The sequence below is a fragment of the Aquarana catesbeiana genome, linkage group LG04, assembly GCF_042186555.1.
Source record: "Aquarana catesbeiana isolate 2022-GZ linkage group LG04, ASM4218655v1, whole genome shotgun sequence".
NCBI lineage: Eukaryota > Metazoa > Chordata > Amphibia > Anura > Ranidae > Aquarana > Aquarana catesbeiana.
The window spans coordinates 271498149-271520583 of NC_133327.1; the positions used below are offsets into that span (position 1 = coordinate 271498149).

The 22435-nt window shown below is 41.7% G+C and overlaps 1 protein-coding gene across 1 annotated transcript in view; it reads right to left on the reverse strand.

Moving 5' to 3' along the window:
• The window catches only part of PSMD1 (proteasome 26S subunit, non-ATPase 1), a 139198-nt gene that overhangs the window by 76789 nt on the left and 39974 nt on the right, over nucleotides 1-22435 (reverse strand). Inside the window, exons 13-16 of the mRNA XM_073626518.1 lie at nucleotides 19938-20049; nucleotides 19568-19764; nucleotides 18297-18392; nucleotides 15990-16054 (exon numbers count right to left, since the gene is read on the reverse strand). Coding sequence (XP_073482619.1) covers nucleotides 15990-16054; nucleotides 18297-18392; nucleotides 19568-19764; nucleotides 19938-20049 — 470 coding nt within the window. The remainder of the gene's footprint in view (nucleotides 1-15989; nucleotides 16055-18296; nucleotides 18393-19567; nucleotides 19765-19937; nucleotides 20050-22435) is intronic.

The following is a 22435-nucleotide window of genomic DNA, read 5'->3' on the forward strand; positions in this document are numbered from 1 at the left end:
GAGTACACCCCTAAGTGAAAATGTCCAAATTAGCCATCTTCCCTCCCCGGTGTCATGTGACTTGTTTGTGTTATAAGCTCTCAGGTGTGAGTGGGGAGCAGGTGTGATCGCTCTCACCCTCTCATACTGGTCACTGGAAGTTCAACATTGCACCTCATGGTAAAGAGCTCTGAGGATCTGGGGAAAAAAATTGTTTCTCAACATAAAGATGGCCTAGGCCAGTGATGGCGAACCTTGGCACTACAGATGTTTTGGAACTACATTTCCCATGATGCTCATCTACACTGCAAAGTGTATGAGCATCATGGGAAATGTAGTTCCAAAACATCTGGGGTGCCAAGGTTCGTCATCACTGGCCTAGGCTATAAAAAGATTGCCAAGACCCTGAAACTGAGTGGCAGCACAGTGGCCAAGACCATACAGTGGTTTAACAGGGCAAATTCCACTCAGAACAGTCTTCGCCATGGGTCGACCAAAGGAGTTGAGTGCACATGCTCAGCGTCATATCCAGAGGTTGTCTTTGGGAAATAGACATATGAGTGCTGCCAGCATTGCTGCAGAGGTTGAAGGGGTGGGGGTGAGCCTGTCAGTGCTCAGACCATACGCCCCACACTGCATCAAATCTGTCTGCATGGTGGTCATCTCAGAAGGAAGCCTCTTCTGAAGATGATGCACAAGAAAGCCCGCAAACAGTTTGCTGAAGAAAAGCAGACTAAGGACATGGATTACTGGAGCCATTTCCTGTGGTCTGATGAGACCAAGATAAACTTATTTGGTTCAGATGGTGTCCAGCGTGTGTGGCGGCAACCAGGTGAGGAGTACAAAGACAAGTGTGTCTTGCCTACAGTCAAGCATGGTGGTGGGAGTGTCATGGTCTGGGGCTGCATGAGTGCTGCTGGCACTGGGGAGCTACAGTTCATTGAGGGAACCATGAATGCCAACATGTACTGTAACATACTGAAGCAGAGCATGATCCCCTCCCATCAGAGACTGGGCCGCAGGGCAGTATTCCAACATAATAATCCCAAACGCACCTCCAAAAAGACCACTGCCTTGCTAAAGAAGCTGATGGTAAAAGGTGCTGGACTGGCCAAGTATGTCTCCAGACCTAAACCCTATTAAGAATCTGTGGGCACCCTCAAAAGGAAGGTGGAGGAGCGCAAATTCTCTAACATCCACCAGCTCCGTGATGTTGTCATGGAAGAATGGAAGAGGACTCCAGTGGCAACCTGTGAAGCTCTGGTGAACTCAATGCCCAATAGAGTTAAGGCAGTGCTGGAAAAAAAAAGGCGGCCACACAAAATATTGACACTTTGGGCCCAATTTGGACATTTTGTGCTCACTTTTGTTGCCAGCGGTTTAGACATTAATGGCTGTGTGTTATTGTGAGGGGACAGCAAATTTACACTGTTATACAAGCTGTACACTCACTACTTTACATTGTAGCAAAGTGTCATTTCTCCAGTGTTGTCACATTAAAAGATATCATAAAATATTTAAAAAAATGTGAGGGGTGTACTCACTTTTGTGAGATACTGTACATACATATGCACACAGTATATATATATATATATATATATATATATATATATATATATATATATATATATATATAAAAATTAAAATAAGAAGATACTACTGCATTGCCCACTGGGAAGACGTCTCCCCAATAGGGACAGAAACAGTAATAAAAATCCACAGATGGTTGAATCCCTTAATGCTTGCAACAACAATTTTGACTGGAGTTCCTCTTTAATATCTTTATATTAAAGCGGAGTTCCACCCAAATTTTGAACAATATCTGTATGTATTCTCTTCCTTGCCTAGATGCTGACATGCCGTTTAAAAAAAATTTAAATCGCCGTAATTACCTTTTATTTTTCTATTCTTCTTTGCACTTCCTGGTTCTCCTCCCGTGGGAGTAGGCGTGTTTCTAGCCTCTCCCAGACTCCTGGGAGCTAGTCTCAGGCTTCCCAGGATGCCACTGAGCATGTGCGGGAACGAGCAGTGAATGCTGGGAGCACAGCATTCACCACATCCAGGAAATAAATGCTTGTGGGCTTCAAATGCCCACAATGAAGATGGAAACCGCCTGCAGTGAATAATATAAGTTATTCTTTCCGACGAAATCTGACACAGGCGGACATATTACACACAATATGTGAGTATGTAATGCTGAGAAGAAAAGTTTGTGAATGAACTCAAAAAAAAAAAAAAAAAAAAAAAAAAAAGCATAGATAGGTGGACCCCCGCTTTAATATACACTTAGTGGTATAACTGCATTTTTACTAAACATTTCAGTTGTCCCGAAAGCCACTGTATATTAGCCAACAGAGAGAAAAGTTCTGCTTCCAGCTCTACAGCCTACTGGCTCAGAATCCATCCTATTCTCTGAAAAAGCTGCTCCTGGAAAATAGATTGTCCTACAGCAAATAGAACAGCAAGTCTCCTGTCTTCAAACAGCACATTCTACAGTAAACCTGGTAGCAAACACTGAGCCAAGACATGATTTTTATCTGCAAAAAAAAAAGGGTAGCCAATCATACTTTCACTCTTTTCCTTAAACGGCAGGGGCAAGTACAATTAAATTAGTTTTACTATAAGTGGAGTTATGTGTACACTAGATTAAAATATACACTTTACTGTAATATCGTACAATTTAAGTTATTTATTAAGTGGAGTAGCTTACAAAAGACACGGGTGGATTATATACACTACATCTTCCTTGTGCATTTGTTACTGTGTTAGAGCTCTTGCACACCTTTGCCTTTTGTCAGAAATGGCATTTAAATACCTAGCCAGATCCGGGAACAAAGGTGGCCGAACCCCAACCCTAGATTGTTATATGTTCCCAAACTTCTGCAAGTGCAGTTCCGGTGCAATTACCAGAATGCATTAATTGACATTCAGCTAGAACACTTTATAAAGTAACACATCTTCAATATCTTACATTAATCAAAACAAAAAAAACTATGGAGACATTATAAAAAAACAAAAAAAAAAAAAGGACTGATTAAATCCAGTATGTAGAAAAACAAACTGCTACACTTCAACCACTCTATGCATTACCTTCATATATTCTTCGAGTACTAAAACATCAATAAGCGTTAAGCGGGAGTGTTTCATGGTTTAGAAGGCCAATAACTTTTTTTTGCTTTATTTCCTTAAATGCTTGAAAAGCGCATTCTGTGGTACACCATATAGGAATAGGAGTCATAAAAGAAACATCTGAATGATCAATTCACAAAGCAAACTGAGACCACATTGTATGCATTGAAGGTCAGTGTATGATCAGCTAGGTTCTTGGATCGTGTGCACATGCCCAAGCAAATACTTGTGAACATGCACAAGTATTTGCACATCCACACAATCCAACTGTACATTTGTGTTTTCTCTGTGCACATGTTTATTTTATGAATCAAAATCCTGAAAGTTTTTTTTTACCTTAAAGTGTTACTAAACATACACAACAGTAAAATCTGTCTGTACATGCAGCATAGCATGCTTGTTATACTCACTGTGGAACTTAAGGGGTTAATTCTCTGCATTGTGTGAAAAGGCTGTTTTATCCTGTATGCATAGATTCTTCCCTCCTGCACTGTATCGGGGGATGGCCAGCTAACACAGGCAGGGTAGCCAACCTGCACATGCTCAGTTGTGTCTTTTATGCTGGAGAGAACATTTACTTGTTCTCAGAGATAGCCAGGTCACATGATATTGACATCACACATGTTGGCGTGTACACAGGCTGAAGTATACTTAAAAAATGAACGGTTACAATCACTTAGCAACAGTTACAACCTAAATATGGGTGTAACACATAAAATGTTGCCAAAAGGTAGAGTTAGCCCTTAAACAGATTTAAATAAAACTTTCAAACTGTTGTAATGCTGAGCCTACCCAGGCCCTTCTAGCAAGTAAATACAACCCACAAGCGTGTCTTAACATGCGCAATTCCTTTAACGCCTTGGTGGCCTGTAGCATACAGTCTCCTTTCCCGGACACTACAGGAATCAAATTTGTCAGCGGTCTCTGTTATTTCTCCAACATTAAACCAGCTGGCCCCAAATGACTGCACACGGCTGACATTTGGTGACTCATGGAGCTGGCACCGCCAGCTTACGACCATTACACCACTAACTGCTTCCAATTAGGCTAGTGGCTCCATTGCTTCCTCTTGCACATGCACACTGAAAAACTAAATGCATCAACATAACCTCTGTACAGACAGAAGCAGATATAAAAGTAAATTAGGCTCACTATTGCCAAAGAAGTTCATTTTGTGCGAGTGTTATTTTTGTTATCTGATCGGAGCTATGTATGTGTACATTGAAAAGAGCTGAAGCAAAGATATTTGAGAACAGATTATTCACATTGCTAACCATTTCACGTTTCCTACAGTTTGTGCTGATAATTCCAGAACCACATCTCATAATAACTGCCTGGTGGAATACCCAGTTAATATTATAGGACATATGTAGGCTGCCATTGCTAATCTCCTTCTGAACACATTAGTCTTCTGTTCTGTCATGTCGATGTTCGGGCTTCAAAAATATGGATAATGTCTAGAAGACCCCTTTCACACTGAGGCAGTTTTCAGGTGTTTAAGCACTAAAAATAGCGCCTGTAAAGCACCTAAAAACTGCCTCTCAAGCCACCCCAGTGTGAAAGCCCGAGTGCTTTCACACTGGGGCAGTGCGCTTGCAGGATGGGAAAAAAAAATCCTGCAAGCAGCATCTTTAGGGCAGTGTATAAACCACTCCTCCACCGCCCCTGCCCATTGAAATGAATTGGCACCGCTTCCAAAGTGCATCACGGGCACTTTTAACCCCTTTTTAACCCTTATTGGGGGTTAAAAGCGCCCTGTTACCGCCTGATGGGTGCAGCAGTATAGAACAGCGGTATAGCGCCGCTAAAACCAGCAGCGCTTTACAGCTAACGCCGGCACCCCCCAAGTGTAAAAGTGTTTTTTTTGTTTTTTTCTTTAATAACAAACATGTCATACTTACCTCCACTGTGCAGTTCGTTTAGCAGTGTGGCCCCAAACCTCATCTTCTGGGGTCCCCCGGTGGCACTCGCAGCTCCTCCTCGCATCGGTAAACCCCCCCTAGCGCTCTCCCTGGGGCTACCTTGCGGGCGCGCTCCCAAGTCCAGCGACACAGAATGCCGGACTTGGCCGCCGCCCCCGCGTTATTGGATTTGATTGGCAGCAGCGGGAGCCAATAGCTGCGCTGCTATCAATCTATCCAATCAAGAGCCGTGAAACCCGGGCAGAGAGGTAAGGCACGTCTCCGCCGAGGGAACGAATGGACTCAGGTGAGTAAAACGAGGGGGCGGTCAGTGTCATAAGTTTTTTCACATTAAGGTGAAAAAACACGAGGGTTTACAACCCCTTTAAATACATTGCTTTTTTTTTCACTTTTCTTCTTTTTGGGGTGGGGGGGGGGGTCTGGTAATGTGTGTACCCCATCACAAAGGAGCAGCCAGCCTTTTTGCCATATTCAGTTGTTTAAATTACGTATAAAAATATCAGAAATATTATGTTTGACGCGTTAATGTAATTTCAGAAGTCATTTTCATATTTTTTTAATCTGCAGTTTCATTAAAGAGTTACCAAGTTAATAGTATTGCACAGAGCGGCCCCGATCCGCCTCTTCAGGTTCCCCCTCAGCGATCTTGGCTCCTCCTCTTCTTTGTGTGTCCCAATAGCAAGTCGTTTGCTATGGGGGCACACTGTCTGCTCGATCCCATGCAGCTCCATAGACAAACACAGTAGGGCTTAGCCAAACCCCCACTTCCTCCTCATTGCATTTGATTGATGGCAGCAGGAGCCAATGGCTCCTGCTGCTGTTACAGTGCCTGTGTGAAGAGGGGAGAAGAGATGCAACTGTGCAAGGGGGAGGACAGAGAAATATAAAACATTTACCTCAATGCAAGGAGTGCATAAAGGTTGAAAAAAGAAAAAAAAAAAAAAACAAACACACACACACACGTTTTTAGCCTTAGACCCCATACACACTATTAGATTTTCTGCAGATTTTTGTCTTCAGATTTACCAAAACCATATAATATGAGGTCAAACCTTAAGAGTTTCAATTTGTATGCAATCGGGCAGGCCCTTGCACTACATGGTTTTGGTAAATCTGAAGACAAAATTCTGCAGAAAACCTAATAGTGTGTATGGGGCCTGAGTATCACTTTAAAATAATAACTAATGATCCTGCCACAAGGGCCCTTGTTCAGGCACTTCCTGCTATAGGATAAGCTCTGTCACCATCTTCCAACTGTTTTCCTGTATTGTCACCTAGTAACCTGCACCTCCAGTGTGGCCTATAAGAGGCCCTTTCCAATTCACAGGAATGACTTGCCATTGTCTCCTTTGGGAAGTAATCCCTTAGTAACAACATGTGGAGGTCAATAGAATGAATACATGCAAACAGGAAGTGGCCGCAAAGATCAGCAGTGCTTAGAAAGCAGTTCTTTAAAAACAGAACAAGCATGTAGCAAGACAACTGAGAAGAATTCAAATTCCTGATCAGCATACTTGAACTAGGTCGCCTACTCAAACCTCTGAAAGCAACAGCTCAGAAGAAAGCTTAACAACTTGCATTTAGACAAGGATAACTCAGCAACAGTAGCCCATCTCTCAGGACTTGTTTCCTTGGTTTTTCCCAGAGTTTGCTGTCACACCAATTTGGATAACTATGAAGACCACTAAATGCAGCCATAATGTTTACTAGTAGATCATAAGTTTCAATAAATATAAGTGGGCTCCAGAATATAAAAAATGATGTGTGAAGGAGAAGGCTGCTCATCACTATACATGGGTGGCAAATAGCTGTCAAGGCTGAATACTGTACAAAGTACATGTGGAATTTGTTTATGTATATGTAAGACTGAGAAGAGTGATCAATAAGAGCTGCCCTTTGCTGGCAATGTCCTAATGACATGATAGCACCATCTGCTGGGTGTTCAGGCAAAATTTGGAAGACAGAATGGCCTTTCCCTATTTATCAAAAATCAGAATAGAATTTATGAATGCACTTATTTGCTTGAGCCCCCCTTATACTCGAAAGAGCTTGTAATAGCTTCAACAGGATAATAGATGAGCACATATCACAATACTTCTGGAATGCAGGATACAGTGTTAAGATTTACATTGACAATGTAATAGAATGAATCACCTCAGTTCAATGTCCTGTATAGAAGTGTTCTTTGTGCATTTTTAAAAATAACATTTTTCACATAACTATTCTGACCCCAAAATTTTGGGCTTCTGGTAAATTAAGGCATAGATCCAAAATGATTGTTTGAGAATCAACGCAAAAGCCTAAACATAATAAAACAAACAATGTGAAATGTTCCGACGATGAAACATCCTTTAACAGTTTTGGTCTTTTATGTTTGTCCATTACAACTGTACCTATCTGAAAGTTGGGAATAATGAATACTAAAATAGACAAAAAAAGGTTTGCGTTAATCCAATTCTCAATAATGACATCTTACTAATTTCTGATAGTTGGGAATAAGATCACGTTTTTACACAAGTATAAAATGGACATAGATTTGTGCCCATCCTATGGAGAAGGGTTCTTTCACCAATACATTATTTCTATAGAAGATTCTTCCATTCTTTATTTTCCAATCTAAATGGACCAAAGCTGGTGGGAACCCAGTAAACTTATATATCGGAGCCTATAAATTTACCCTGAAATCCATTCAACTATTAACATTTTTCTGTGTAGCCACAGAAAGGCCTTTATCAGCATCCAAGGCTTGCTGCCATGCCCCAATTCTTGGCTGTCCCAACAGGCAACACTTCAGTAATTTCTGGTGGTGTTGCAGTTTGCACACTGCTTCCAATGCATTATTACCACTGGACAGTAAGCGATCAAAATGATGGGTCAATAGAATGTGTGGTAGGCTGCTGTACATATACTGTAGATGTCTGTACATTACACCTGAAACACATTTTTAAAGATCAGAGTGGATAACAACTACAACTTCAGGCAGGCTTTATTACTGTGTCTCTGCATTCCAGCCAAAGTAATAGGTTCTCTTTATAGCCAACCTCCTGCACTAATACTGTGCTCTCCCACAACACTACTTGCCAGGGGAACGTGTCACCATCTCCCCTTTTACCCACTAGGCAGTGCACAGCTTCTGAGTAGCCAATCACCAGGCCCAAGCATGTTTTTCCTTAGGCCTTGTCCAGATATTGCATGGTCTGAACAAGCATTTCCACCTGTGATGCTGAAAGCGCGATTTACATCACGTCAATAGGCTGCCCTATGCACATTTGTCGCCATGACAAGCTAAGCGTGATTTGGTCACGCAACAATAGTGGCAAAATTGCATCGCATTTGGGGTGCCCTGAAAAATAATGGTGAACTGGGCCTTAGTTGCTGGCAAGTTCCAGCACAAACCGAGCTGAAGCTTACATACTCAGGGCTTCAAGGGAGCAGAGAAAAGATATTCCTATTAGAGAAAATGGGCAAAGACCCCTCTCAGACTGGAGGAGTTTTTCAGGCGATTCAGCGCTAAAAATAGCGCCTGTAAAATGACTCCCCTACAGCCCCAGTGTGAAAGCCTGAGTGCTTTCACGCTGAGGTGCTGCGCTGGCAGGACATTAAAAAAAAAGTCCTGCAAGCAGCATCTTTGGGGTGCTTTAGGAGCGGTGTACACACCGCTCCTAAAGTGCCACTGCCCAATGAACTCAATGGGCAGCGGCGCTTTGCGGACGCTTTTAACCCTTTATTCAGCCGCTAGCGGGGATTAAAAGCTCCCCTAAAACTGCGATAAAGCGCCGCTAAAAATAACGGCGCTTTACCGCTAACGCCGCTGCACTGTCAGTGTGATAGAGCTCTTAAAAGGTAATATGGAACGCTAAGCCTAAATTCGCTAATTACATTCAAGGTGTATAAAAAAAAAAAAACGGTGTTGAATGTCTTAAAAAGTTTGTTTTCCTTAGAAAGCAGCCACAGCCTGAGTAGAAAAGCTTGTCCAGCATGCTGCAGAGTGGAACCCTTATGTCGCGTACACACGAGCGGACTTCTCGTCGGACTGAACTCCGAAGGACTTGCCTACACATGATCCCACCAAAGTCCGATCATTATGAACGTGATGACGTACCACCGGACTAGAAAAGGAAGTTCAATAGCTAGTAGCCAATAGCTGCCCTTGCGTCGTTTTCGGTCAGTCGGACTAGCATACAGACGAATGTTTTTTCCGATAGGAATCGAGTCTGTCGGAAAGATTTGAAACATGTTCTATTTCCAAGGTCCGTCAGATTTTGAGACAGAAAAGGTCCGATGAAGCTCACACACGATCGGAATGTCCGATGGATTTGTTCCGTCTGAACTTTTCTGCCGGAAAGTCCGCTCGTGTGTACGTGGCATCAGTCTCTGTGTGGATGCAGTAATCCCTTTCCAGAGGTCTGATACAACCTGTACAATACTGGTCATTCACTATACAAATATCTTGTACAATTTTCCTTTAGGATTTACCAAAACCGTATAATATGAGGTCAAACCTAAAACTTTCAATCTGTATGCAATCAGGCAGGCCCTTACACTACATAGTTGAAGGTAAATCTAAAGAAAATTGTATAATGTATGACCAGCTTAAGTCCGGTGCAGTATCATGGCTGATTGCAGAGCCATAGGTCTGACCTCACCAGAGAGATTACTGCTTTATCACAGAGAGCAAGGGTCCCACTGCTTTTCTACCTAGGCTTTAGCAGCTTAAGAAATTAAACTGTATGAATATGCACACATTTTGTCTTTATGCATCAAGAATGTATTTAGTCGATTTAAATTGAAGGTTCAATTGGGCGGAAACAAAAAAGATAATTTGCACTGCACAGTCAAAGTGACAGGCTCACCTTAACCACTTCCAGCCCAAAGGACGTCATATGACGTCCTGGACCTTAAGTGGGGATATCTGAATGATGCCTGCATCTGCAGGCATCATTCAGAGATCATCTTTTTTGGCCGGTGATTCTGTGCACCGTAAGAACAATCATAGTGGCAGTTCAGCCATTTGATCATTCCTACAGGCGGCGGGAGGGCACATCCACCCTCTGGCCGCCCTCAGGTGCTTCTCCGGGCCAGCCTGTGCGATCGGCGAGCTAGAAAACAAATTGGTCGCCGCCAAAAGTTGATCATAGAGATTTCTGGTGACCAGATGGTCCCCAGTCATCTCTATGACCCTCGGAGGCCAGGGCGTGATGTTACGACATCACGTTCGGGCCAGCGGATGTAAACAATGCCGGGGGACTTGGCTGAAAAGGCAGAGACAGTGCTTTTTTATCTCAGCCTTTCCAGTCTGGAGGAAAGATATGGGGTCTTACAGACCCCACATCTCTTCTAAAGATGACCTGTCACGCACTATTCCTATTACAAGGGATGTTTACATTCCTTGTAATAGGAATAAAAGTGATACAAAAAACTAAAAAATGTAAAGAAGAGAAAGCGTAAAAATAAAAAAGGTAAAATAAACCAAAAAAATTAAAAATATATTTAAAGCTAGGTATCTATTTACTCGGTGTAACATCTTTCACATTATACAAAAAAAAGTGGGCTAACTTTACTGTTTTGTTATTTAATTCATGAAATGCTTGAAAAATTCCTGCGCAAATACTGTGTGACCTAAAAAATTGCAACGATCGCCATTTTATTCCCTAGAGTCTCTGCTAAAAAAAGAAAAAAACTACATAATGTTTGGGGGTTCGGAGTAATGTTCTAGCAAAACAAATGGTGATTTTTACATGTAGGAGAGGAGTGCCAGAATAGGCCCGGTATGGAAGTGGTTAAGGAACTCAAAGATTAATTTTGATGAGACAATTTTATTTAAACTTAAGGCCCTTTCACACGTGCGGACCGTTCAGATCCACCTGTCAGTTGTTTTTCAGGCGGACCCAAACAGTCGCTCCATACATCTCTATGGAGCGACGGATGTCAGCGGTGACATGTCCGTTGACAGCTGATCTGCCCCGATCCGCTAAATCCAGATGGATGGAAACCCTATTTTCCATCAGTCTGGCGGATCCCCCCCCCCATAGAGGAGAGCAGTGATCTGACAGGTCCGTTTTTGCACAGTGTGCAGAGACGGACTTGTCATCCGCCGGCTCAGCAGGGATCAACGGATCGATCCCTGCTGAGCAGGCGGATGTCTGAAAACAGATCCGCACATGTGAAAGGGGCCTAAAGCATTTAGTTAGACGTTTTATTAAGAGGACCTGAACATGGAGATAGAGATTACAGATTATTCTATTTTATGGCCAAATCACATTTCCAAACTAGGAAGAACTGTTCTAATGTACCATGTAATGATGTTAATATATGTTCTCAGGGAACCAACAGTATTACTGGCCAGATTCTTACTGAAGTATCGTACAGGCTTTGCCGCTCTTAATGACTGCTGTTCTTTGAAGTCAGAACATCTGATCTGCATACTTGTTCCAGGTCAGTGGCTCAAATTGGGGAATTAAAAAAAAAAACTTTGAGACAAACTTTGCACCAACATTGTCCCAACAGGAGCGCAGCCAATCAGCTATTGAGCTTTATATGTTTTAAGCTATGTGATAGGTTGCTATGGAGATAGAACAAGTCTCAGACACTTTTAATAATTCCCCCAAAGTGTTCATCACACTGGGTTTAGATGACGGGCAACTTGCAGTTTCAAAGTTTTCACCAGCAATAGCAACCTCTGCATTTCTTACATGGAAGCTTTGATTTACACAGATTTCTTTTTACTCACAAATACCTGGTGCATAAAGCAGACATAAACACTAAGCTTTGTACGGCAAGACGGTTGTGTATACACAGGATTTCTCTGTACGTAGTCATTCTTTTTCCTCAGAAGATCTGTTCTAACTGACTAGCATTGCCTCTGTAGCTATATTTGGTTCCCAATACAATTTATGAGACTCCTTTTAAGTATAGAAAGAAAGGTACTCTAGTTCAGTGTTTCTCAGTCTTTCTTCAATCAAGACAAGCCTACAAAATATTGCACAATCTTGAGGCAACCCATTTTTAAATGTAAAAAAACGAAACAAATAGGTTTTACATATCGCAGCAACATCCAAACACATAGGACACCAAACATTAGAGGTAATCAATTCTTTCAAAACAAACCCACTTTTGCACATCAGTACTGACTAGTATTGCAGCATTTCTCTTCTCCCTCAGCCAACGTGATCCCAGTATTGAAGGGGAGGGGCAGGGAAGGGCCAAACAAGGATGCTGAGCAAGCGCCCGATATCCACCTTATCAACTGATGGTGGCAGTCACCCATCCGAGGAATCTGATGTAATCAGTTCCTCACAAGAAATTCTCTGAAGGAAGTTTTTTTTTTATGTTCTTTGCCAGGAGCCAGGCACATAATAGGGCAGTCTTATCCCACTCTAATCCCTCCCTCTATTCTTCTCTATCAACATTGATTATTTGGAATCCTTATGCTGCTAGCATTAGTAAACAAATATGATATAATTTTCAATGTGCTTGTTTTAAACATTTTTTTTACATTTCTACAGTTACTTCCTGGTTTCCATGCCTAGGCAAATTATGTCAGGAGAGAAGGAAGGGTTTGCTGAGCTAAGCACACCCTTTTGCCTGGGCTAAAGGCAGATGGATTTAAGTAAATACTACACAAATCATCTGCCTGTGTAATCTTCCTGTAATGTCGGATCCAAACCACATCAATTAAGATGAGGATCCGACTTGGAGGCGACTTCCATTAAAGTTTATGGGCACAAGTTGATAGAAGTCGCCTTGAGGTAGTACAGGAACCTTTTCTAAAGTCGGAGCAAATTCAGTAGAGCTATGCAAGATAGCTGCCATTGACTAAAATGGGATTTCATGTCACGAGACTTGGGGTCTCACAAGTCGGATCCCAAGTCGCGGCAGTGTGAACCGAGCCTTTAGGCCAAAGAAGCTTCTGTTTGATCTGCAACTGCCATGGTGCTGCACATGTGATCAGTTATGACATCAGTCATTTCATGGCTTGACAGTTTGATTAAGGACACAAGCAAATGTGACAATTAGCAACCCGGCATTCCAGGAATGTAACTTTTTTTTTTAAAAACTGTCAAATTGACAGGTTTAGTTTCGCTTTACGATTTACTGCTGTTCAGGGGATCTGGGCATCAGCAAAATGGCAGCCTCTAGAAAGCGAAACAGGAGGAATGCTCAAGGCAATTTACAGCACACACTAATTTTGGTAGCATAATGTGGAATGTATGTTCCTTGCTAAAAAAAACATTTTTTTTTTTTTTTTTATTAAAGTTACACTTTAACCTGCAATTTCAGAGGGTTTTCAAAAAAGTTAGTTCTGCTTTAACCACTTGCCATCCGAGCCAATTCTGACACTTCGCTCCTAAATGTAAAAACCATCTATTTTTTTTTTTGCAAGAACATTACTTAGATTCACAAACATTATATATCTTTTTTTTTTTTTAGCAGAGGGCCTATAGTCACACGGTATTTGCGCAATGGTTTTTCAAATGCAATTTTTTGGGAAAAAAATATATACTTTAATGAATTTTATTGCACACAAACACAATATAATACCCATTTTTTTGGGGGGGCAAAATATAAAAGATGTTACGCCAAATAGATACATAGGTGCATGTCAGGTTTTAAAATTGTGTCCGTCCGTGGAATGGTTGGAAACTACGGTGCTTAAAATTCTCCATAGGCCAAGCTTTTACAGGTTACCAGGTTAGAGATACACAGGAGGTCTGCTGCTAGAATTATTGCTCTCACTCTGACGTTCGCGATATACACACACACACACACAGATATATATATAATTTTACACACACACACACACAACTTGGGTATTTTATATATACTGGGATCATAATATAGGTCCAGTGGGTGCAAAGCATCCACTTATGAAGAAATAATATACAAGGAAAGGACACTGCACATTCAACGCGATGCTCCGTTACCTTTTTCTGACAGCGGTCAGTCTTTTCACTCAGCAACAGGCTCTCTCACTCTCTCTCTACTCTGAGTGCCTGATGCTGTATGAAAAGGCTGACAGAACACTAAAAAAAAGGTACATGTGCTGCCTGGTTTGAGGAACATATCAGGTGGCACTCTGTTAAACGGTTATTTAGGCAAACAGATGTTTTGTTTTATGCAATGGGCTTTGCTATACGAAGCCTCCTGCATTGAATTGTGGTTATTTGCTGCCTTGGTAAATAAAAGTGCAGGATAAACCTGTTTAATCTGCTCTGAATCTTTGCATCCCTATGTTGTGTAAAGTTTAATACTAAACATACCAGTTGAGCCTGCACAGCTTACAATATAGAAAAAAAAAAAAAAATTCCATCCACAACCCATAACTGGCAGTTAAAGGGTTAAATGTTGCCTAAATGCACCATTAACAAGACTGGCTGTATACGATTCCAAGCCCTGCCTGTATCTCATCCCAGGAGAGCTGTCACCGGCTGTATAAACACTAGCTTCCCGTCAGCAAGTTCAGTCAATACGGAGCTTGTTCCAGGCGGTACGCACTCTCTAAGCATTCACAGCATAGCTGCTGCTTACAACTCCACACCAAACAGAATAACTGCATGAACTCCACATCAAAATGTTATCTACAGATTAAAGTACACACCTTTTGCTCACTCTAAGAAAAAAAAAAAAAAAAAATGTCATACTACTCCCACACAATGTATAAGGTTTTGTGTTTTGTTTTGCCATGTGAAAGATGTACAGACATTGGTAGAACATACAGTTTATATATCATTCCCAGTTCGATGCAACAGGACAGCATCACTGGTTTAATTTATTGGATTTAGTTCAGCAAGCAAAACAAGGACAATTCTATGATAATAAGTAGTCTCAGATCCCTAAAGTAAACAGCAGCATTTTCAAATGCAGTGGAATTAGAAAAATAAACTGGAAAAGTCCCCCCCATACTAGAAGCAGGGTTGGGGAGGAGGAAGAAGGGTGCCAGGAGCACTGATAATATGGTGTGGTTGGGTGTGCATTCGTTCAGTCTGGTTCATCCACTCCCATGCAGGACAGGGTAGTGAAGTCAGAAAGGAGGAGGTCAGGAGGCTGCAGATGAGGGCATGTATTAGCACCTGTCCTGAGGTTTGCTAATGCATGCAGACTGCTGGGGGTCCAAAGTGACCAGAGGATACATTCCAAACAAAGTGGCTGGTAATTTCTCATATCAAAGAGGGAACACATGCACCAGGGGGGCAGGTTCCAACATTAGCCCCTAAAAAGGATGTTAGGATGGTGCTGAAATTGGAACAGACAGCAAATCCATCAACAATAACTGTAGCTCTGGTTCAAGAGCACAGAGACTGGCTGTTGTGGTGTACCGCCGATTCTGCTGTTAGCCATCTTCTACAAGAGAGAACAGGTATTAGGCCGAGAGTGCTGGGGACTAGGCAGAGGAGCCTGCAGGGACCTGATGATGCCATCCCTGAGCAGGCCACAGGGGCGGTAACAGAAAGAAAGGAGGGGGCCCCATGTGTGGTGTATGTGGCAGAATCCCCATTCCCAAAATGGAATTCTGACATTTTTGGTTATATTAAGGATCGAGTCTCTCATAAAATACTACTTGAACGCAAACATTAGCCATGCTTTGCCATTATAACAGTACTGAAATCTGAAGAATAAAAAGGTACTTTTATACTAACAACTTGGTTAAAAAAACACTAGGAAAACATTAAAAAAAGCGAGAAAAAAAAAAATAGGAATAAAATAATAATTTCTCATTAATGACCAATTAGATTCTATGCATCATGTCTCCCAAAAGAGAAAATGCAGATGGTCATTATTGGCAACAAATCCCTTTGTTTTCAGTATACAAGTTTTTAGTTTTTTTTAAAATAGAACACCTGTTTTTTTTAACACTACATATACAAAATGTTACACTTAAGAGTCTGCAATACAACATTATTCTGTCAGATGGGTAAAGAGGTGACTACCAGGATATGGACGGATGAAGAAATGACTGACCTGAACAGAATGAAGCCAAGAGACTCCACAGCTGCCCTCCTTACATCATCATTTACATCACTGACCTGGAATTAAAAGAAAACCAAAAATTAAGTAAAAGAAATGTGTCGTTTTTCCATACTATAAACTGACATTAATCACATCCTCAGATCTACCTAGAACACTTAAGCTGACAATCTCTGGAATGTTTCAACATCCGAAACTTCTTCACTGCATTTAACAGTACAGAGGGTCCTCAAGAAGGCCTTCCACACATACACAGCTTAATATTTTCATATGCACATAGCACACATTCATTCATTATATTTCACACAGTGTTCGGATTCTCTTCATTCTAAATGAAATGCAGGAAGGAGCTGAGCCATACACAAAATTCTTGACAGCCATGGCAAAGTCAAACATGGTGATCATAATTAAAAATTGCATTGTTCATTTACCTAAAAGCAGAATGTTCAAATATTTTAAAACAGATGGTAATTCAGAGTAGATATGACATATAAACAGTAATTCTAACTCTTAGTACATACATCCAGTAATTCTACTGTTAACACCAGGACTTTTTCCCCCCTTTAAATTTTATTAAATATCCAGTAAATAAGAATGATCCAATAAGTAGAGCATAAATTCAGGTACTGGAACAATGACTTTTTGATAAAAGACTGCTGTATTTAAGTTTTCTACTTTTATTAGCAATCTGGCAAATACCTTCAGTTAGGAAGTAATGGCAAATGTAATCAAACTGAACTGTACTTTGTCTTCATTCGCTTTAACATATACAATAAAAGCTGCCAAGGGCTTCAGAGGAAAGCAAAAGGTGCCCATGAACGATACTAAAAAAAAAAGTGTTTATAGGAAGATATGCATACCGCTTATAGTCAGTGCCTCATCACAGGCTTCACTGCAAAACCCATGGGTGCTCGTCTGGCTTGAGGCACTTCAGGAAATCAGTCAGAAAAGGGAATGAATCAATGCACTCTGGCCTGCAGCAACTTTTATGGTTTAATGAATGGGGTTACATATGAAATGTTTCTCGCTGAAAAGCTTTTTTTTTCAAAAAGCAAAAAAAGTGTGTTTCATAGTGAAACATGTCAGAGGTGACCCTTAGACCTCACACTGGGGCAGTTTGCAGGCGGTATTGTGCTAAAAATACCACCTGCAAACCGCCCCTAAACAGCCTGCGAGGGCTTTCACCCTGAAGCGGTGCGCAGGCAGGGCGGTGAAAAAAGTCCTGCAACCGCTTTTTTTGAGCGGTGAAGGAGCGGTGTATTCACCGCTCCTGCCCATTGAAATCAATGGGACAGCGCGGCTATAGCCACGCTGTACGAGGGATTTTAACCCTTTTTCGGCCGCCAGCAGGGGTTAAAACCGCACCGCTAGCGGCCGAATACCGCTGCAAGAACGACGGTACAGCAGCGCTAAAAATATCGCTGTTGTACTGCCGACGCCCCCACCGCCCCAGTGTGAAAGGGGCCTTAAAGTGTTCCTAAAACCAGAAGGTTTTTTTTCTTAATGCATTCTCAGCGATGTTGCACGAGTGTATCAGCTGTCCAGGACTTTCACTCCTCATTGGCTGGAACAGCAGCGGGGTGCCATTGGCTCCCACTGCTGTCAAAGTCAGTGAACCAATGAGGAGAAAGAGGAGGCAGGGATGAGCCACAGCTCTGTGTCTAAATGGACACACAGAGCAGCAGATTGGCTCGGGTGTCGCCATAGCAAACTGCTTGCTGTAGGGGCACTCAGCAAGAGGGAGGGGCCAAAAGCACCGATTACTGCACTGCTGTGAACAGTTTTCAGCAGACAGTGGGCTGAAACACGCTGTCGGCTGACTTCACGGAGCCAATCCAGGCTCGGGAAAGATCATGACCATATGGTAGGGATATGCCCACATGCCTGGACCAAGACCCGGCTCAGACGAGCCGCTGAGAGATTGAGCCAGCTGCTCCTGCCCCTTCCATGGCTCAGTGCTCAAGTGAGTGCAGGGGTGTAGAGGAGAGAGCCAGTGACTGACAGTCACCACCTCTGCTCAGGGAGCCCTGAGAACTGAGCGATCGGTGGCGTTTGATCGCTCCATTTTCAGTCTTAGAGCCAGTGGGGGACAGATGCAGCATGGTACCAATGCTGCATCCACCTAGGTAAGTATGATTCTGCAAAAAAAAAAAACAAACAAAAAAAAAAACAAACACCACACCTCTTTTATATTGTAAACTAATAGATTAAATCTGATTCACAAAGCCAATCCCACCTTTAAATGAAAGAAATAGGCTAGACTGCATACATGTAATAGTACATTTTATGGAACACACTTACAGCAACATGGAGCAAGCGACGAATAGCTTTATTATTTCCTGATCCACAATATGCCATAGCCACTGTGTACATGCCAGAGCGACGCAAGATTGGGTCCTAGGAAGAAAAACAGAAGATAAAAGAAACAATTTCATTTGTGAACCAGACACACACACATCTGCGAATCTCAGCTCTGCTATACAGGTTGCACGGCATGCAATTCTACAATGGACAGCATTTTGTGAAAGGTTTGGCACAATACATTTCAAATCTTGTGTTTTTGCATTTGGATTGAACTTTACTATTTATTTTGCTTTCCTTAGCTCACACTTAAATGGTAGCTGCCAGCAATTGCTTCATAGTGAGACTGCTAAAACCAGAGATGTCTGCTGCAGGGAGGTAAAACAGACATGCCCTATAAATTCTACAGGAATGAGCACAAGCCAAAATACTCGAGAAGGATGTTGCGGGAAAAACAAGTCCAAGAAAGTTTTTTTTTTTTTTTTTTTTTTTTAAGCAATAGTACATTAAGTAAAAAGGTGTTTTCAAGGGCCCAAAAGTACACCACTCAGCGCCAGGGACCCAAGCAGCTCCAAAACAGTGATATAACAAAGAAAAAAAAAATATATATAAAGATAACACCAATTCGCTGTCACAAAGAAGCGCAAACTCAAAATCAGGACTCACAAATCACCAAACTATCTAACTGACACTGGTGTCAGTTAGATAGTTTGGTGATTTGTGAGTCCTGATCGTCTGGGATTCCTCCGGAGGGGTGCTGACAGTGGCCTGTGGCTTGGATTTTTCTTTCCTTGGAAGCTTATGATTATTAGGCTCTGGTGAGTTTAACCCCCTGAGGGGAGTGTGTTCTCACAGGGTGGAAGTGGATGGATCGGTGGAAGGTGCACACTGAATTTCTATACTCTGATCACCTATGAACACTTTCTGAATCACTGTCTACTGCTCATCTCTCTCAAAGGACTTTTGTTTGTGAAGTTGGCCACATATATTCGTTATAGCTCAACATTAGCGCTGTTTTTAGTGTGTTATTATAGTCTTATTTGCTGATTATGGTATGCCACTATTTATGGTAATAGTACATTAAGCACTATTATTTTAAATTTTCTAGTTACTTAAAAAAAAAAAAATAATGCAACTATTGAGGATAACAAATTAAATTGTTAAAGAAAGGCATTTTAAAAAACAAAGGTTTACTACTATTTTAAAGACAACCACAAACAAAACAATTCACTTTGGATAAACTGATGATTGCGTTCTTTCATATTTCTTACCTTGTCCCTGCAAAGGCTCTCAATCAGAGCATCAGCCTCCTCCATACGGCCATACATAACCAGGGCAATGCCTACAGCCAGCCCTCGCAGGATTTTTTCATGTTGTGTCTCCTGAGCATATCCAACCATGTCTTCAATGGCCTGGGCATTCTTAGACCCAAGCATCACCAACCCAAGTGCCAGGCCTGCAGCCTCCCCTAGTAGCCAAACAAAAGCAAAGTTACATCACACATTCTTACTATAAAAGAGCTTTGTTTTTTTTCACAAAATGTAGCAAACAGCAAGCACTGTAACAGTGAAATAATACTATATGAAACAAAAAAAAAATAAATAAAAGAAACACCCAGGACAAAAAACTGTGTAAACAAACCTGTCACTGCATCATCCTGATACAAGTTTGTTTTGAGAAGATCATAGACATCTTGGCGTGCAGTGCCCATTGCAGCCAAGCCCAACCCTAGACAGCCACCGTGCCGGACAATCTGCAAGAAAAAGTGTGTAGAGAAAGATTAGCAACCTTTAACTGTATTTTTTAAAAAAAAGGTGAGGAGAAAAACACAGGTTTGACAGTAGCATATACCAGATACAAGTATTAAAGAACTAAACAAAAAGATCCCACATGGGCAGTAGAAAATAATCCATCATAGTTTCCCCTTTTACCAATATGTACTGTACTTCTATAAGATGGTCTCAGTCTTCTGCTTCACATTCGGAGACAAATTAAAATGCATTTGCAACCAAGATGAGAACTACCAATTAGCAGTATACACACTGACCTGCAATTTTCACAAAGCTGGAGGCATCACCAATACAATGGATGGAGACGGTACACATTTAGGTTTCAACTTTGTAAAGTTAAAAGCCCAGTTGGGGGAAAAACAAAAAACAAAAAAAAAAAACAAAAAACACACCAACAACGTAAATTTCAGTGTTGTTTGGATCCCTGCATGTTGCACTACATGTAAGTTGCATATTACTCTCCAGGGCTTCAGAAGTCTGTGTGTACCCACAAAGCAACAGCCATGTCACCCTTAAAAACACATATTGAACCAAGCACAGGCTGGAGTGCTGATGATGTACTTTAATGTATAGGCAAACCCCCCTTCACTTCCTGTCTCAGAGATGCAACGGGATATCAGCTGAAAATCTCACAAAGCAAAAGGAACTTCACCTCTTAGACAGTGTCCCTGGAACAAGTGTACTCAGAAGGGAGGGAAGGAAGGTCCTAAGGGCTGCACCTAAGTGGGAAGGGGGGGGGGCGGGGCAGCGGGGCTTGACGAGAGATCCCAAGAGCTCTGCACCCAAAAGGTGGGGGGGGGGGGGGGGGGGATCTGTGAGGTCCCAAGTGCTGTATCTAGATAGAGTAGGGATAAAGGTCTGAAGTATTGCACACAGTGGGAGACAGACAAAAGATATACCTGTGCTAAAATTCCAATAGCTTGTACATGTATTTTAACTATCACGTGCTAAAGGGGTGTGACCACAATGCTACAAATTCTGGATGGACCCTCTGCAAACTGGCCAGAAGAGGGATTACTTTAACACAGTTAGTCAGCTTAAACATGTATTGCAATATATGTGAACTAAATATCTCTGTTTTTCATTGCATAGTTCACTGGGAAGGGTGTAGCAGTGTGCAGAGGGTCCATCTAAAATTTGTAGGAATAAGGAGGTGTACACCAAGGAGGTGAGATTTCCATATAAAGAGAAGTGGCCGTTGAGGTGGATACTGCAGATTAAGCTTTGCGTGCTGGAGTGTTATTCTCACTGGGGGAGCAAGTTATTTGCAATTAAAAATGTATTGCTCAGGACAAAATCCTCCAGTACCAGAATACACTGCAATCAGGTGTTACACTACATAAGATTATTTACAGGAAAGAAAAAAAAAAATCCTACAGAATGTTAAAAGTAAGGGGATTTTTGCTTTAATTGTAATCCTTTTCTTGAAGTACATCACAGGACACAGAGGAGTGGATATTCATAACTATTTGGGATGTCCTAAGCATTGAACATGATGGGAGGGGTAATACAGCAGCAACAAAGCCAGCATGCCTTCTTGGATGAGCAGAAGCCTGCCTAAGGGTCCCCATGAAGGTCAGAACAATCGGGGCATCAAACTAGTGAGATCAAGTTGTAGACTTTGAATCTTTAAACTGTTTAGAAAACTCAAACAGAACCACCTTCTCCTTAGGATGGTTAGGATTAGGACAACACAATAATGGCAACATAATGTCCTGATTCAGGCAAGAAAATTGATTGAGATCTCAACAACAAATTAATCCTGGTTCAGAAGCTAAAAAGCAGACCATGAGATGAAGGAATACAGTCCCAAATAGGAGAGATCTTCAGAGAGACTCCAAGGCTTTATTCACATACGCATATGCATGTTTTCTGTGTGAAATGCAGGTGCCTTCTAGCAGAAGAAACCATGTAAAATAAGCACCCAAAGTACTCATGTTTAGGCACAATGTTCAAAGCACAGACACATGTCTTTACATGTATTTTACTATATACAGTGCTGTAAAAAAAGTAATAGCCCCCTCCCATGCTGAATCATGAATGAGCTGTGATTAACCACAATTTTTTGAAAAGCGGAGTTAAATTTCACTTGCCACACCCAGGCCTGATTACTGCCAGACCCGCTGAATCAAGAAATCACATAAATAGAAGCTGTCTGACAAAGTGAAGCATGCCAACAGATCACAAAGTCACACATCATGCCACACTCTAAAAAAATTCAAGAGCAGATTAGAAACAAAGTAATGGACATGTATCGGTCTAGAAAGGGTTTCAAAGCCATTTCTAAGGCTTTGGAATTCCAGTGAACCATGGGGAGAGCCATTATCCACAAATGGAGATAACTCGGAA